The sequence below is a fragment of the Geotrypetes seraphini genome, chromosome 3 (genome assembly GCF_902459505.1).
Source record: "Geotrypetes seraphini chromosome 3, aGeoSer1.1, whole genome shotgun sequence".
NCBI lineage: Eukaryota > Metazoa > Chordata > Amphibia > Gymnophiona > Dermophiidae > Geotrypetes > Geotrypetes seraphini.
In genome coordinates, this window is record NC_047086.1 from 294642983 (window position 1) to 294656824 (window position 13842).

At 43.1% G+C, this 13842-nt stretch overlaps 1 protein-coding gene across 1 annotated transcript in view; it reads left to right on the top strand.

The window, feature by feature from the left end:
* Positions 1–13842, top strand: part of RYR2 (ryanodine receptor 2) — a 1389277-nt gene that overhangs the window by 615410 nt on the left and 760025 nt on the right. The window contains 2 exon segments of the mRNA XM_033937646.1: positions 6010–6128; positions 9482–9615. Of these exon segments, the coding sequence (XP_033793537.1) occupies positions 6010–6128; positions 9482–9615 (253 nt within the window).

Consider the following 13842-nt stretch of genomic DNA (forward strand, 5'->3'; position numbering starts at 1 on the left):
CCAGAAAAAAGCAAGTAGGGATTGCTTCTGTCTGGACTATCCACAAGACCAGGGATGTTAAGGCTGGCCTGTTGGCTAAGCAACCAAAATTTGGACATCCTTGTGTGCTGTTCTGTCTAGTAGAAAGTACCACAGTAATAACTACCATGGTGATACTGAACTAAACTAAACTAAACCTTAGGTTTCTATACCGCACCATCTCCATGGTCGTGGAGCTCGGCACGGTTTACAGGGGTTGTAATAAGAAAGGAACTCCAGGGAAAGGGTTAGATGTAGATCGGAGGGGAGAAGAATGTTAGAGAGCAAGGATGTCAGAGAGGGGAGAAGTTAGATTTTAGAGAAAAGCCAGGTTTTCAGGTGTTTGCGGAAGGATTGGAGAGCACTCAGGTTCCGAAGGGGAGAGGTGAGGTTATTCCAGAGCTCGGTGAATCTGAAGAGGAGGGAAGTCCCCAGTTTTCCTGGGTGGGAAATGCCTTTTAGTGAGGGGAAGGATAGTTTCGATTTTTGGGACGGTTTGGGGGTACTAAGATTCGAGGAGTTCCAGGAAAGAGGAATTAATGGAGGAAGGATGCCGTGGAGGATCTTGAAGGTTAGGTTGATGCATTTGAAATGGACTCTGGAAGTTATTGGAAGCCAGTGAAGCTTGGAAAGGAGTGGTGTGACGTGATCGAATTTACTTTTAGAAAAGATAAGCTTGGCCGCGGCATTTTGGATCCGCTGGAGTCTGTGGAGGTTTTTCTTCATTAGGCATAAGAAGATGGAATTGCAATAGTCCAGCCTGGAGAGGATGATGGATTGGACGAGCACTGCAAAATGATTTTGATGGAAACAGGATCTTACTGACCTCAGCATGTGAAGGCTGAAATAGCATTTTTTTACCAGGGAGTTGAGGTGGTCGTTGAAGGACAGTGTAGAATCAATGATGACGCCCAGGACCTTACTGGAGAATTCAAGCTGCAGAGAGGAGCCGGAAGGCAGTGGGATTGAGGGGGGTAATTGAGCTAATTTTGGGCCGAGCCAAAGTAGTTTTGTCTTGGATTCGTTCAATTTCATTTGGACGGAGTGGGCCCAAGATTGGAGGCTTGAGATACAGGAGGATATATTCGATGGGAGATCGGTGAGGTTCGAGTCGGTCTCGAGAAGGACAAGGATGTCATCAGCATAGGTGTAAATTGTTTCAAGGGGGGATAGGTGGAGGAGTTTTAGGGAGGACATATAAATGTTGAAGAGGATAGGAGAAAGAGGTGAACCTTGCGGGACTCCACAGATTGGTGTCCAAGGGGAGGAAGAGGTACCATTCATGTTGACAATGTAGGAGCGGGAACGAAGGAATTTTGAGAACCATTCAAGGACAGTGGAGGTGATGCCAATTTTGGAGAGTTGGTAAAGTAAAATGTCGTGATGAACGACGTCGAAAGCGGCAGAGAGGTCAAATTGCAAGAGGACAGCGAACTTGTTGCGGGAGTGAAGTTGTTGGACCTTGGAGATTAGGGAGGTCAGTAGGGATTCGGTGCTGTAATTGGGACGAAAGCCGTGTTGGTAGGGTAAGAGGATGGAGAATTTCTCTAGGTAGGATGAGAGTTGAGTCGATATGATGGATTCGAGCATCTTGGTTAGGAGAGGGATATTCGCTATTGGGCGATAGCTAGATGGAGAGGAAAGGTCAAGGTCGGGTTTTTTCAATAGAGGGGTTAGGGCGATGTGGCCCATTTCTGGGGAGAAAAGGCCTGAATGTAGAGCGGAGTTTAGGAGTTTAGTAATGGAAGAGATGGCTTGTGTGGGTATTTCCTCGTAGAGGTAGGAGGGGAAAGGGTCTAAAGAACAGTTGCAGGATTTCATTTTGAGACAGAGTTTGAGGATGGTGGAATCGGATACTTGGTCGAAGGCAGCCCAGAGTCTGTCGGCTGGGATAGCGCTGGAGGCAGATAGAGTAGGGTTGGGGTCAGTGAGCACCAGGGAGTTGTAGGAGACTGCAGGAGGGAAGGAGCAGCGTAGGGTAGTGACCTTATCTCTGAGGGAGAGGAGGGGAAAGAAGTGGAGTCTTTTTTGGAGGTTAGAGAGCGCCAGATTTTGAAAAGTGTGCTACTCTGATTATTGGATCTGGAGATTTGCTCGCCATAGAAGTTCTTTCTTGCTTTTTTAAATGTAGAATTATAGTGCTTGATGCTGGCTCTCCAGGATTGTTTGTCTGAAGGGGAGTTGGATTTTTTCCATTTGCGCTCCAGGGCTCGACATTTCTGCTTTAGTTCTCTATGATAAGGGAGGTACCAGGGGGCTTTGCGAGGGTAAGAGATGGATTTGGTGGAAAGGGGGGCGAGGGAGTGGTAGGTGGATTTGGAGAGGGCGGTCCAGTTATGCCAGTTGGATTCGGGGTCTACAGGTTTAGGAGCGGAGGAGAGTTGATTGAGAAATTTTGTCCAGAACAGGTCGCTTGGAATTTTTTTGCGAAAGGTGATGAGGTTAGGGGAGAGGGGAGGAGCCCCGAGATGTGACATGAAAATAGGGATGGAGAAGGTCCCAAGGAAGTGGTCAGACCAGGGGACCTGTTCCCAGCGGGTGTCACCGACTGAGGTTTTGTAAGCTGTAAGATCAAGGAAAGTAATGAGGTCAAGAGTGTGACCCTTTTCATGGGATGGGGATGGTGAGGGGGGTGAGAAACCGAGAGAGGCGAGGAAGCTCTTCAGTTCTATCGTATCCTTGTTGGTATTGTCATCAAGGTTGAGATTGATGTCCCCGATGATCAAAAGCCTTTGAAATTTGAGGAAGGCGTTTGATATGGTTTCGAGAACGAGATCAGCGGATTTGTTCCAGGGGGCAGGTGGGCGATAAAGAAGTAGGATTCCCAGTGGGTGAGGTTGGAGTTCGTCGTTGACCGAGGCCAACATGTATTCTAGGGAGGTGTGGCAGCTCTTTTTGATGAGCTGGACATCGAAGAAGGATTTGTAAAATAGTACCAGGCCGCCTCCTATTCTGTTAGATCTGGGAGAGAACAGACCTTGGAAGCCGTGGGAGCAGAGTTCATTTTCTGTAAATGTGTCATCTTTCATGATCCAGGATTCTGTGATACATAGGAATCCCGGATCAGAGTCCACAAGAAGGTCCTTCAGGATTTGAGTCTTATTGCAAGCGGATCTGGCATTGCAATAGAGTGTTGGGACTGGAGTAAGCGAGTCAGAGGCAAGGTTAGGGAGGTTGGCGGGGAGAACGGGCTTTAAGGGTGTGTAGTTGACTCTTCGAGGATTTTTTTTGGAGGAATGGATTCTGGGGCGAAGTAGGGTGGGGATTCTGAGGCCAGGACAGAAGTTGAAATCAATTGAGGGGTCGGGAAGGTTAGTGGAAGGAGGTGTCAGGCAGGGGGTGGTGTAGGGGGGAGAGCTTTATCGGGGGGAAAGCTAGGCAATATGCCTAGTCAGGCAGAGGGAGTATGGACAGGATGGAGGGAGGCTTCCTCCTTTCTCTGTTTAGAGATGACGCAGGGGGTAAAAAAAGAAGCCTTGACAACAGGGAGAGCGGAGATGCCGGGGTTTCGGGGCGGAGCAGGGCTCCCACGCGGCCCGAGATCGCCGGTTCAGTAGAGGCAGCTCCCGATGGCAGAGGAGCTGCTTTTAAAGGAGAGCAGAGTCGGAGGGGTTTCGGGGGCGGAGCAGGGCTCCCACGCGGCCCGAGATCGCCGGTTCAGTAGAGTACTGAAGTAACTATGATAATTACCACAGTAATATGGAAAAATTTTTTAAATTACATGGTAATATTGCAGTAATGGTAGAACATATACAGTAGTGCTACAGAAACAGGTACTGAAATTAGGATAATTCTGTGGTAATAAGAACATAAGAATTGCCACTGCTGGGTCAGACCAGTAGTCCATCATGCCCAGCAGTCCGCTCACGTGGCAGCCCTTAGGTCAAAGACCAGTGCCCTAATAGAGATAAAGGCTGACCATCCTACCTCAGTGGGCCCTCCCCAGGCCTACATTAATGATCCCTGATGGTCTAATGGCCTCTTTGGGGGGGGGGGCAGGAAAGAACCCTACTCTTTCCTGTCCATTATTGCTGCTCTGCCTGGGGCCTCAATTTCAAAATAGCTGCTGAGTATCTAGTTGCTTAGCTATGTAGGCCCCAGCACTGAATATAGCTGGCATCTGCATAATTCCTGGCTCCTCTCCAACTCTGCCCTCAGGCCACCCTTCTAGTGCCCACTTTTGAAATGAATGGTTAGTGTTGATATTCAGCGGCACTGCCCAGTTCAGTGCCACTGTATATCAGTAGCTGGCCTATTCAGTGGGGTCTAACCAGGCAGGAGCCTCTCCTACTCTGCTAAATCCTTTTGAATATTGATCAATATATGTATTTTGTATTATCTGAGGGCAAGTATCGAAATAATGATTCACTATTTCTAGCCATTCATATTAATAGACTGAATCATTTTGTAGTGCAAATCAATTTTAGTGTTGAATTGTTATTGCTGAATAGCATTGTATTATGTTTTTGCTTTAAACTTCTGATTTGTTTTATTTAAATAATAGGGGTGTTAAATCTGTTAGCACACACTCAGTTTTATAACATGCCTGCAAAAATGTACATAAACAAAATGAAATAATCACTCATAAGTAAATTTCAACCAAAGCAGTTTCCACGTGAGCGGACTGCTGGGCACGATGGACCTCAGGTCTGACCCAGTAGAGGCATTTCTTATGTTCTTATGTTCAATATTGCTTATATGTCTTGGTAGCTTTTTGTGCTCAGAATCATGAAGACAATAACTGGGGCATGAGCCCCGACACTACTGTCTCACCACCCAATCATCGCATCTTAAAGCACCATTTATAGATGACATAAATATTTAAATTGAATGACTTGAGGTGCCAGAAAAGGCACTTCTTCATCTGTATACGTTAAACCTAAAGAGTGACTTATCTTATAGTTTGCGGGTGTCAGGTTCCGACGTGACACATTTCGTATCTGCTTCAGGGAACCCACAGGATAGCGAGAAGGTTTTACATATGGGCAGTGTAGACTCACTAAAGGAACACTTTATACTTTACTGATTAAACTAGCATTCTTCGGCTTCCTCCTCTGATGGTAACTTCTCGCTATTCTGTGGGTTCCCTGAAGCAGATACGAAACGTGTCACGTCGGAACCTGACACCCGCAAACTATAAGATAAGTTACTCTTTAGGTTTAACGTATACAGATGAAAAAGTAGCTTTGCCTTTTCTGGCACCTCAAGTCATTCAATTTAAATATTTATGTCATCTATAAATGGTGCTTTAAGATGCGATGATTGGGTGGTGAGACAGTAGTGTCGGGGCTCATGCCCCAGTTATTGTCTTCATGATTCTGAGCACAAAAAGCTACCAAGACATATAAGCAATATTGAAACTGCTTCGGTTGAAATTTACTTATGAGTGATTATTTCATTTTGTTTAAGTATACTTCTTCATAATCACTCAAGTGGAAAATTCTTGAGTTTATTTAGCCCGTATTTGTGTGTATTTGTTTTTAAAGTTGTTCTTAAGTCAGATTTGTATGTAACTCAGAACTTGTAGATTTTAAGATTCTTGCTGCTTACCTCTTGCTGCTTACATCTGCTCCCAGCTGACAAAAGGGCCAACTGTCCCTACCAGTGTTCCCTCTAAGATACAGCATGTACAACCACACACTGCTCTAAATGTGGTCATGCATCATTCCTGAACCTCCTACAGGAGAAATGTAGGAGTCTATGCTTCACTGGAAATACTGCTCATTGAAATCAAATAAAGCTACAACCATGTTCTTAAGTACAAGTCATACTTAAGTCAGGAGTCTGTAACTCGCAGACTGCCTGTAGTACATGATATATATGTTAACCTACGAATTAACTCACTTTATAGTGTTTAGCTTTTGAGTTAATTAGCAAAGTGACACACTTATGTCTTACCTGGCTACAATTCTGAATACCTCTCCTAGTTCTGAGATGAATAGAAACAATAAATCCTGTATCTTTCTCCATTGTTCCGCTGTTTTCTTTTAGGTATCCTAGAGGTTCTACACTGTGTGTTAGTTGAGAGTCCAGAAGCTCTTAATATTATTAAAGAAGGACATATTAAATCTATTATATACCTTTTGGACAAGCATGGAAGAAATCACAAGGTATACCTTTGGAGAACACATTTGTCAACATTGAAAGCTAGTATTGTCTTATTTCAAGCATCACTTTAACTAATGTTGGCTTTTCTAAAGCTGTAGTGGAGGTTATTACCGTGGGCTGGCGAGGTAAATGCTTTGAATTTTTATGAGCGGCGGAGCAGTTACCTTCTGGCCTGCGATAGAAACCTCTACAGTGGCTTTGTAAAAGTAGCTCTAAAATTGTGGAATCTATAGTAATTTTCCAATTACAGAACTATTTTTGGACCTTTAATATTTTGACCAAATGCAGTCCATATTTCAAAGTACCAAGACTTATCTATTAGCATTAGTTTTCAGAACTTAGATATTTGACAAGGGAAAAGCAGCTCTTCAGGCAAACCCACACGGACTCTCCCTCCATCAACTGCCAGCACTTTTAGGAGTCTCCCTCAATATTAGGGTACTGGTGAGAGATCAAGATGATCAAAAGCCCTGCTCTTACCCCTCACTTTTCTTCATACTCCTCCTCCTCCCATCTAGGTGAGGGTCCTCCAGCTCCTCCCACATAGTTCTCCTAGCCACACACATACTCAGAAACTCCCCGAAGGATCCTCTACCTCCTTCTCTGTAGCAGAAGCATTCTTTGGAGGTGTCACATGAGACATATTGTTCTGAAATGAGATGCTTTGAATGGCCAGTCTTGTTCTAAAACTGAAGATAGAGAGAGCACGATAGCTGTGGGTTGATAAGAGAACCACAGTTCCTGAAATTGGTCGTAATTCAAGGTGTGACTATTCCTTTGACTACATTTAAGAATAATCGATTCCAACTTGGATATGAATCATCAGATTATTCAAGTAATTAAAAATGTTTTTGGCAAACTTTGGTTAATTAAATTAGAAATTATTTATCCATTAATTATCTTCAAAGGTTGTGCAAGTACTCGTTAAATCTTCATTATTATAACATTTTATATTTAAGGCTACCAAAAAGATCCTTGGTGAAGCTCCAATTACTTTAAAATATTACAGCTAAGCTATTTTATCTAATTCTAAATTTAATAGATTTTCCCTTTTATTACAACTACTGTACTGGCTCCAATATGTCTTGCTTTTTACATTCAACTAAAATCCAATTCATATGTCTTATGAGATTTGCATTTGAATAGAGTGGCATCGCCTGTTAATTCACTGGCCAATGTTCAGCTGGCAATGATCAGCAGTTTTTTAAAGGACTGACTAATGTATACCCAGATATTCAGTTTCAGGCCATGTCCAGGCACTCAAGCTTTCAGTGGCATGTGGTCAGGGCCTTCAGAAGGTTGTGTGAATTCACTGAAGGCCCTGCTTTGAATTTGATTAGTTGAGCAGGCAGCAGGCAAAAGCTGCTTAACCAATCAAATTCATAGCAGTACTGTCAGGGCCTACTTTTTGTTTGTTTATTTACTTTTTGCTTGAATAGTTTGACTGGTTGAGCAGGCTGCCTGCTCAACAAATCAAAATGCAGAGCTGGGGATTCACTAAATTCTCTGAAAGCCCTGTCTACACGCCACTGCAGGCTTTCCTGGGCCCGTGTGCCTCAGGCCCCGCCCCCAGGAGGGACCTAAGGCTCCCGGGCCTATTCTGATTGGCCCAGGCGCTTTAGGCCCCACCAGTAGGCAGAGCTTTGGGACGGATGGGCCAATCCGGCCTCATTCCGTCGTTGGCTGCCTGCCAGACAGGCGGGTTTGGCTCCCGTCTGTCCGGCCAACTACACAAAGGTACGGGGAAGGGGGGTGGGGGTGTCGTGGGGGTCGGCCAGGGGGGTCGCGGGTCGGCTGGGGTGGTGGTCGGAGGTTCTTGGGGGTTGGGCGGTCGTTGGGGGGAGGGGGGTTTGCGTCAAGGGCAGGAGGGCCTGGGATCCCTCCTGCCCGTAATGTAGTGCGGGGTGGGGGTAGGGGGTCGCCGTGGCCAGGAGGGTTTGGGCTCCCTCCTGGCCCGAACAACTAGCGGGGGGGTGTTGCCAGGGCCAGGAGGACTTGGGCTCCCTCCTGGCCCGAACAACTAGCGGGGGGGGGGGGGGTCGCCAGAGCCAGGAGGGCTTGGGCTCCCTCCTGGCCCGATATTGTCGGGGAGTTGGGGAGTTGGCGGGGCAAGAGGGCTTGGGCTCCCTTTTGCCCCGATCGTGTTGGGGAGTCGGGGGGGGGGGGCAAGAGGGCTTGAGCTCCCTCTTGCCCCGATCGTGTCGGGGGTGCCGCGGTTGGCTGTGGCAAGAGGGCTTGAGCTCCCTCTTGCCCCGATCGAGTTGGGGAGTCGGCGGGGCAAGAGGGCTTGACGTCAGAGAAAGGGCGGGACCGCCAATAGGAAGCAGCAGGACACCAGTAGGAGCTTCTACATGATGGGGGGGGTCAGGAGGCTGTGGGGGTGCGAGCGGTCCTTCAGGGTGGGGGTGCGGGTGCGTGCGAGCGGTCCTTCGGGGTGGGGAGTGAATCGGACGTCGGGGGGGGCATCAGGCTTTCAGGGTGGGGACAGGACTTCAAGGGGGAGAGGAGAGTTGGGGTGGGCGAAAGGAGAGTCGGGGTGGCCAGAGGAGAGTCGGGGCGGGCGAAAGGAGAGTCGGGCGGCGACGGGAGAGTCGGGCAGTATGCGCGGTATATAAAAATTTCTGTACATAAATTTGTGTTTTCCGCGCGCTATACCCGTGTGCGCGTTTTACATGGGTGCGCGTTATCTACGTGAAAATATGGTATCTCAATAATTGGTTGATAGCACCCAGTTAACTAATTAGTTTACATATACTTCTGGGCTCTGTGCCAAACTTTGGACAACCTATTTAGAATCTGGGGGTAGATTTCTTACAAAAGAAGACATATGGTCTTTCCACCAATCACAAACCATAGTTTTCTCTGGAAACTAGTCAATGTTTAATTTATGATTTTTATTGTATGCATATATTTGTTATTTATTTATTTGAGAGAGGTTGATGTACAGCCAAATTACAGAGTACTACTAGGCAGTTTATAAGAAAAAATATACATCATAGATCAAAAGTAAAGAAAAGAAGTTACAATCAACAAAGTAAAGTTGGAGAAACAGGGAGAATCTAGTAGAGAAATGAGGTAGGAGCATTAAAGGAGAGGTGGTGGTGAGAAGAAGAAACAGGGAGAACATTTAAATAATTAACCTTTCCCTTTTACTAAGCTGCGGTAGAGGTTTTTACCATATCATGGAGAGCTAAATGCATCAATGCTGTTCTGACGCTCATATAATTCTTATGAATATTGGAGCAGTGTCAGAGCATTTAGGGCTCTGGGCCATGGTAGAAACTTCTACTGCAGCCTAGTAAAAGAGGGCCTAAAACAGAGGGTACATACTTATTTTAAAAGCATTGTTTTTCAGGTTCTAGATGTATTATGTTCGCTCTGTGTGTGCAATGGAGTAGCTGTACGATCAAACCAACATCTTATCTGTGATAATCTTCTATCAGGAAGAGACCTACTTCTGCAGACACGACTTGTTAATCATGTGAGCAGGTAACAGAAGAGTTGAAATATACCTATCTAGGATACTTTACTAATTATCAGGTTAGATTATCAAAATCTAGTATAAAGTAGAATATTTCCAAATGTTTCCAAGCTCTTGTTCTCTTTTTGGCTGCCCATTGTTTCAACAGTGTGACATAAAGCCTATTTTGTGTATGGACAGCAAGGTTGGGGGCATTCAAAATTCCTCAAAAACTCACATTCTGAACTCTTCCTGAAGATCAGTAAATTCTAATGTTCATGCAAAGAATAGTTATTATTAAAAGAGGAAAAATACCTCAGAGACCCATGACAGATTCTCTTGTGTTATATCCTTCAATAGTTGTGGGTCAAATTCTCATTTATTTGTCTAAAATATCTCCTGGATATTCTTCTTAACTTTTCATTTTAATGAAACATAATTGAATTAAACTTTTTATTTTTCCTTTCATATCTTTCACAATCAACTGTTAAGTAGATATTATGTAAGCCAAAACCCATGCACTTATCTTAGTGGAGCCTAAAGGCCCATTTCACCAATTGATGGCTTCATCAGTGTTTTCATAATTTAAGTGCAAGGATCATGCTTCAGCTTAATCAGCGATTAGCCCTGTACACTGATCTTCAGGAAAATTCTGATTGTGAGATTTTTGAGTGGTTTCACTTTGAGTTTATCTAACACCATCTTAATTATTTTACAGCATCCAAAATTCCCTTAGTGTTTTAAAAAAGGCTTTACCGAACTGGAGCTTTTTGTAAAATAAGTATAAGGATGAGTAAGTGCCAATTTGAAGAACCTACACTTGCAGAAAAAGAGGGGCATTGTGAGGTTCCATCACCAGCCTGCAGGTGGCTCAACTCCTAGAAGAGCCTTGTCTGGATGAAACTCTTATCTCTGCTAGCAGGTATCACTAAGCTCCAGCTGGCTCACTATCTACCTTAGTCAGCTCTACCATTGCTACTTCTTCTCAGAAGCCATGTTCTAGGCCTCTTTGCCAGAGATTGATGTGCAATTCATAGTGTTACTGCGTTCATACATTTCAGACTTTGATTTTTCTTGCTGAAAGATTTCTTGATTCTGAAGTAGTCCCTGCTGGTCCCCAGATTGGTCTCTATATTGTGCCTTCTTGTTAAGTGCTCTTGTGATCCTGTTTCCAGGTTTTCTTCTGGGTTACTTTGATATTAGGTACTATTTCTTCGCTAACATCTTCCTATTCCTTCTTGTATGGCCTTTGTGCATTGTTTCTGTGCATTGTTCCTTAATAAATACATTTTCAAAAAAAAAAAATACTCAACATTTTGTATCATCCATATTTATGTTTTTTAAGCAATGGTCAAAAGAATTTAGACTAAAATTAAACTCTAATAAAACTAAGATTTTTTTGGCAAGTACAGCTAATAAAAGAAAATTATTTAACTTTGAATGGAATTAATTATCCTATCAGTCTAGTTATTAAAAATCTTAGAATAGTATATTTTGACTGAAACTTATCGTTCGATGCTCAACTTGATGCTTTAATAAAGAAAAGTTTTTTCACACTATGGAAGCTTCGCACAATTAAATCTTATTTTGACTTTTCGTCTTTTAGATTGATCGTGCAGTCCTTGGTTCTGAGTACTTTAGACTATTGTAACATCATTTACAGTATCTAGGTTCTTATCAAAAAATCATTAGGAGGATGTGAATCATCCAAAATATGGCTGTGTGTCTAATTTTCAATCTTAAAAAATCAGAATACGTAACACTGTACTGCCAAAAGTTGCATTGGCTTCTGGTAGAGGCAAGAATAATTTTTAAATTGGCCTGTATTTATTATAAAACATTATATGGTCTTATACCAAGTTACCTTTTAGATAATTTTGAACTGGTATAAAACAGACGTTCTTCATGAAACACAACCTTATTTTTCCCCCTCAATAAAAGATTGTGTATACAAAAGATTTCTTAATAGAACTGTATACTTTTAGGCAGGCCTTTGGAACAAAGGTTTTAGAGGTTTGATCTTAAATTCTTCTTCTTACCAGGCCTTTAGATGATCGTTAAAAACTTATCTGTTTGTTAAATATGTATAATGTAGATAAGTTAATAAATTTCTTAATTTTATATTTTATATATAATGTACTATGGGCTCCTTTTACTAAGGTGCGTTAGCGTTTTTAGCGCGCGCTAACCATGTGCTAAATGAAAAATCCTAACGCAGGCTCTATGGAGGCATTAGCGTTTAGCACATGTGGTATTGTAGCACGCGCTAAAACCTCTAGTGCACCTTAGTAAAAGGAGCCCTATGTTTTGTGGTGTAAATTCGCTGTGTTTTTATAGTTCTTGCCTCTTATTGAAAACTGCACTGAACCGTGAGGTATTGCAGTATATAAATAAATGTATTATTATTATTATCTATCTTCCTTATTTGTGGACCCTACTAAACTGGCTAAGATCCTATCTTTACAGAAGAGAAGCATATGGGTAAATTGAACAAATACTTGTCACAACTGCAAGAGTAAATTATAACGCTTCATCTGGTCAATCAGTTCATGTAGGCGTGTCCAGAAGAACCTGTTCTTCCTGCTTTCTCACCTGAGGCAGGTCTAGCCTCACCTCATAAGAAGCTGTTTAGGTCCACTGACTGTATGGAGACATTAGATCTCACTGAATCAAGGTCTGCCAGAAACAATCAGCTGCCTGGGATAGGCACGTGAGATCTCTATCTACTTAAGCCTAACTAAGATAAACCTCCACAGACTCCAACAGATTCAGAATGCCGCGGCCAAGCTCATCTTCGCTAAAAGTAAATTTGACCATGTCTCCCCGCTCCTGGCCAAGCTCCACTGGCTTCCGATAATCGCCAGGGTCCACTATAAATGCGCCTGTTTAACTTTCAAAATCCTATATGGTATCCTCCCTCCCTTTATCCCTCTTTCTCGGAATTCCTCAAACCCTAATACCACCAGATCCTCCCACAAATTAAAACTATCCTTCCCCTCACTAAAAGGAATTTCCCACACAGGAAAGCTAGGGACCTCCCTCCACTTCAAAATCACTGAGCTCTGGAACAACCTTACCTCCCCTCTTCGGAACTTGAGCTCTCTCCAAGTTTTCCGCAAACATCTGAAAACCTGGCTTTTCTCAAAAAATGTAAGACTCCCTCCAATTTAGGAATCAAGGAAACTCTTATATTTTGGCATCCCAAGTCCTCTAAATTTTCTTCACACTTCTACCTCTAATCCTCTGTTGCAGTTCCTTCCTATTTCTCTTACTGTAAACCGCGTCGAGCTCTACGAACGTGGAGATGATGCGGTATACAAACCTAAGGATTAGATTAGATTAGATTAGAAAGAGATAATGGTTACTGCGGATGGGCAGACTAGATGGGCCATTTGGCCTTTTTCTGTGATTGTGTCTAGTCAAATAGGATACTGCTAAAGCTGAAGCCCTTGCCATTCCTGTCATGGCCATTGACAGGGCACTAGGCAAGAGAGATGTGCAACAAGTCACCATGGATTTAAACTTAATGATGAATCTGTAGCACTCAAAGGTCTTTCCTTATAGGTCACTGGTGTACTATTGTGCACTATATATTTTGGTTACCTTGGCTGAAGGAATATATCTTAAACTAACTTTTCCTACGTTGAAAGGCATTACCTATACTGGCAAACTAGGGAAATCTCTTCATTTTAAAATTACTGAGCTCTGGAACAGTTGCATGATCGGGCTCTCTCCAACTATTCCGAAAACATCTGAAAACTTGGCTTTTTTCTAAATTGTAAACCTAATTTCTTTCTACATTATCCTTAACTTTTATTTTGTTTATTTCTTTTACATTTTGTAAACCGTGCCAAGCTCTATTTTTATAGAGAAGATGTGGTATATAAGCCTAAGGCTTAGTTTAATTCTTTATTTTTTAAAAATTCTTTATTTTGATTATCTAAAGTTTAGTTTAGTTTTACTTTGATTAGTGACAGGAACAGATTGTTTCCTGGTCACCTTCCTGTTTTTCTTCCAATGTTCTGGGTTCTGGACACCTAGTTACTGTTACCTTAGCTTCTGCAACTGTGGTGCCTCCTGGTAGAATACCACTTGGTTACTAATATTTTCATCAAGAAATAAGCTGAAACTCGACTTAAACATGCTGTTGAACTACAGCCTGGAATAATGCCAAATAGTGGTCATATTCAGTGGCTGGTCCTGAAACCAAGGCCATGTCAGATTATATCAAGGAAAACAGCATAGGGCTTTATCCA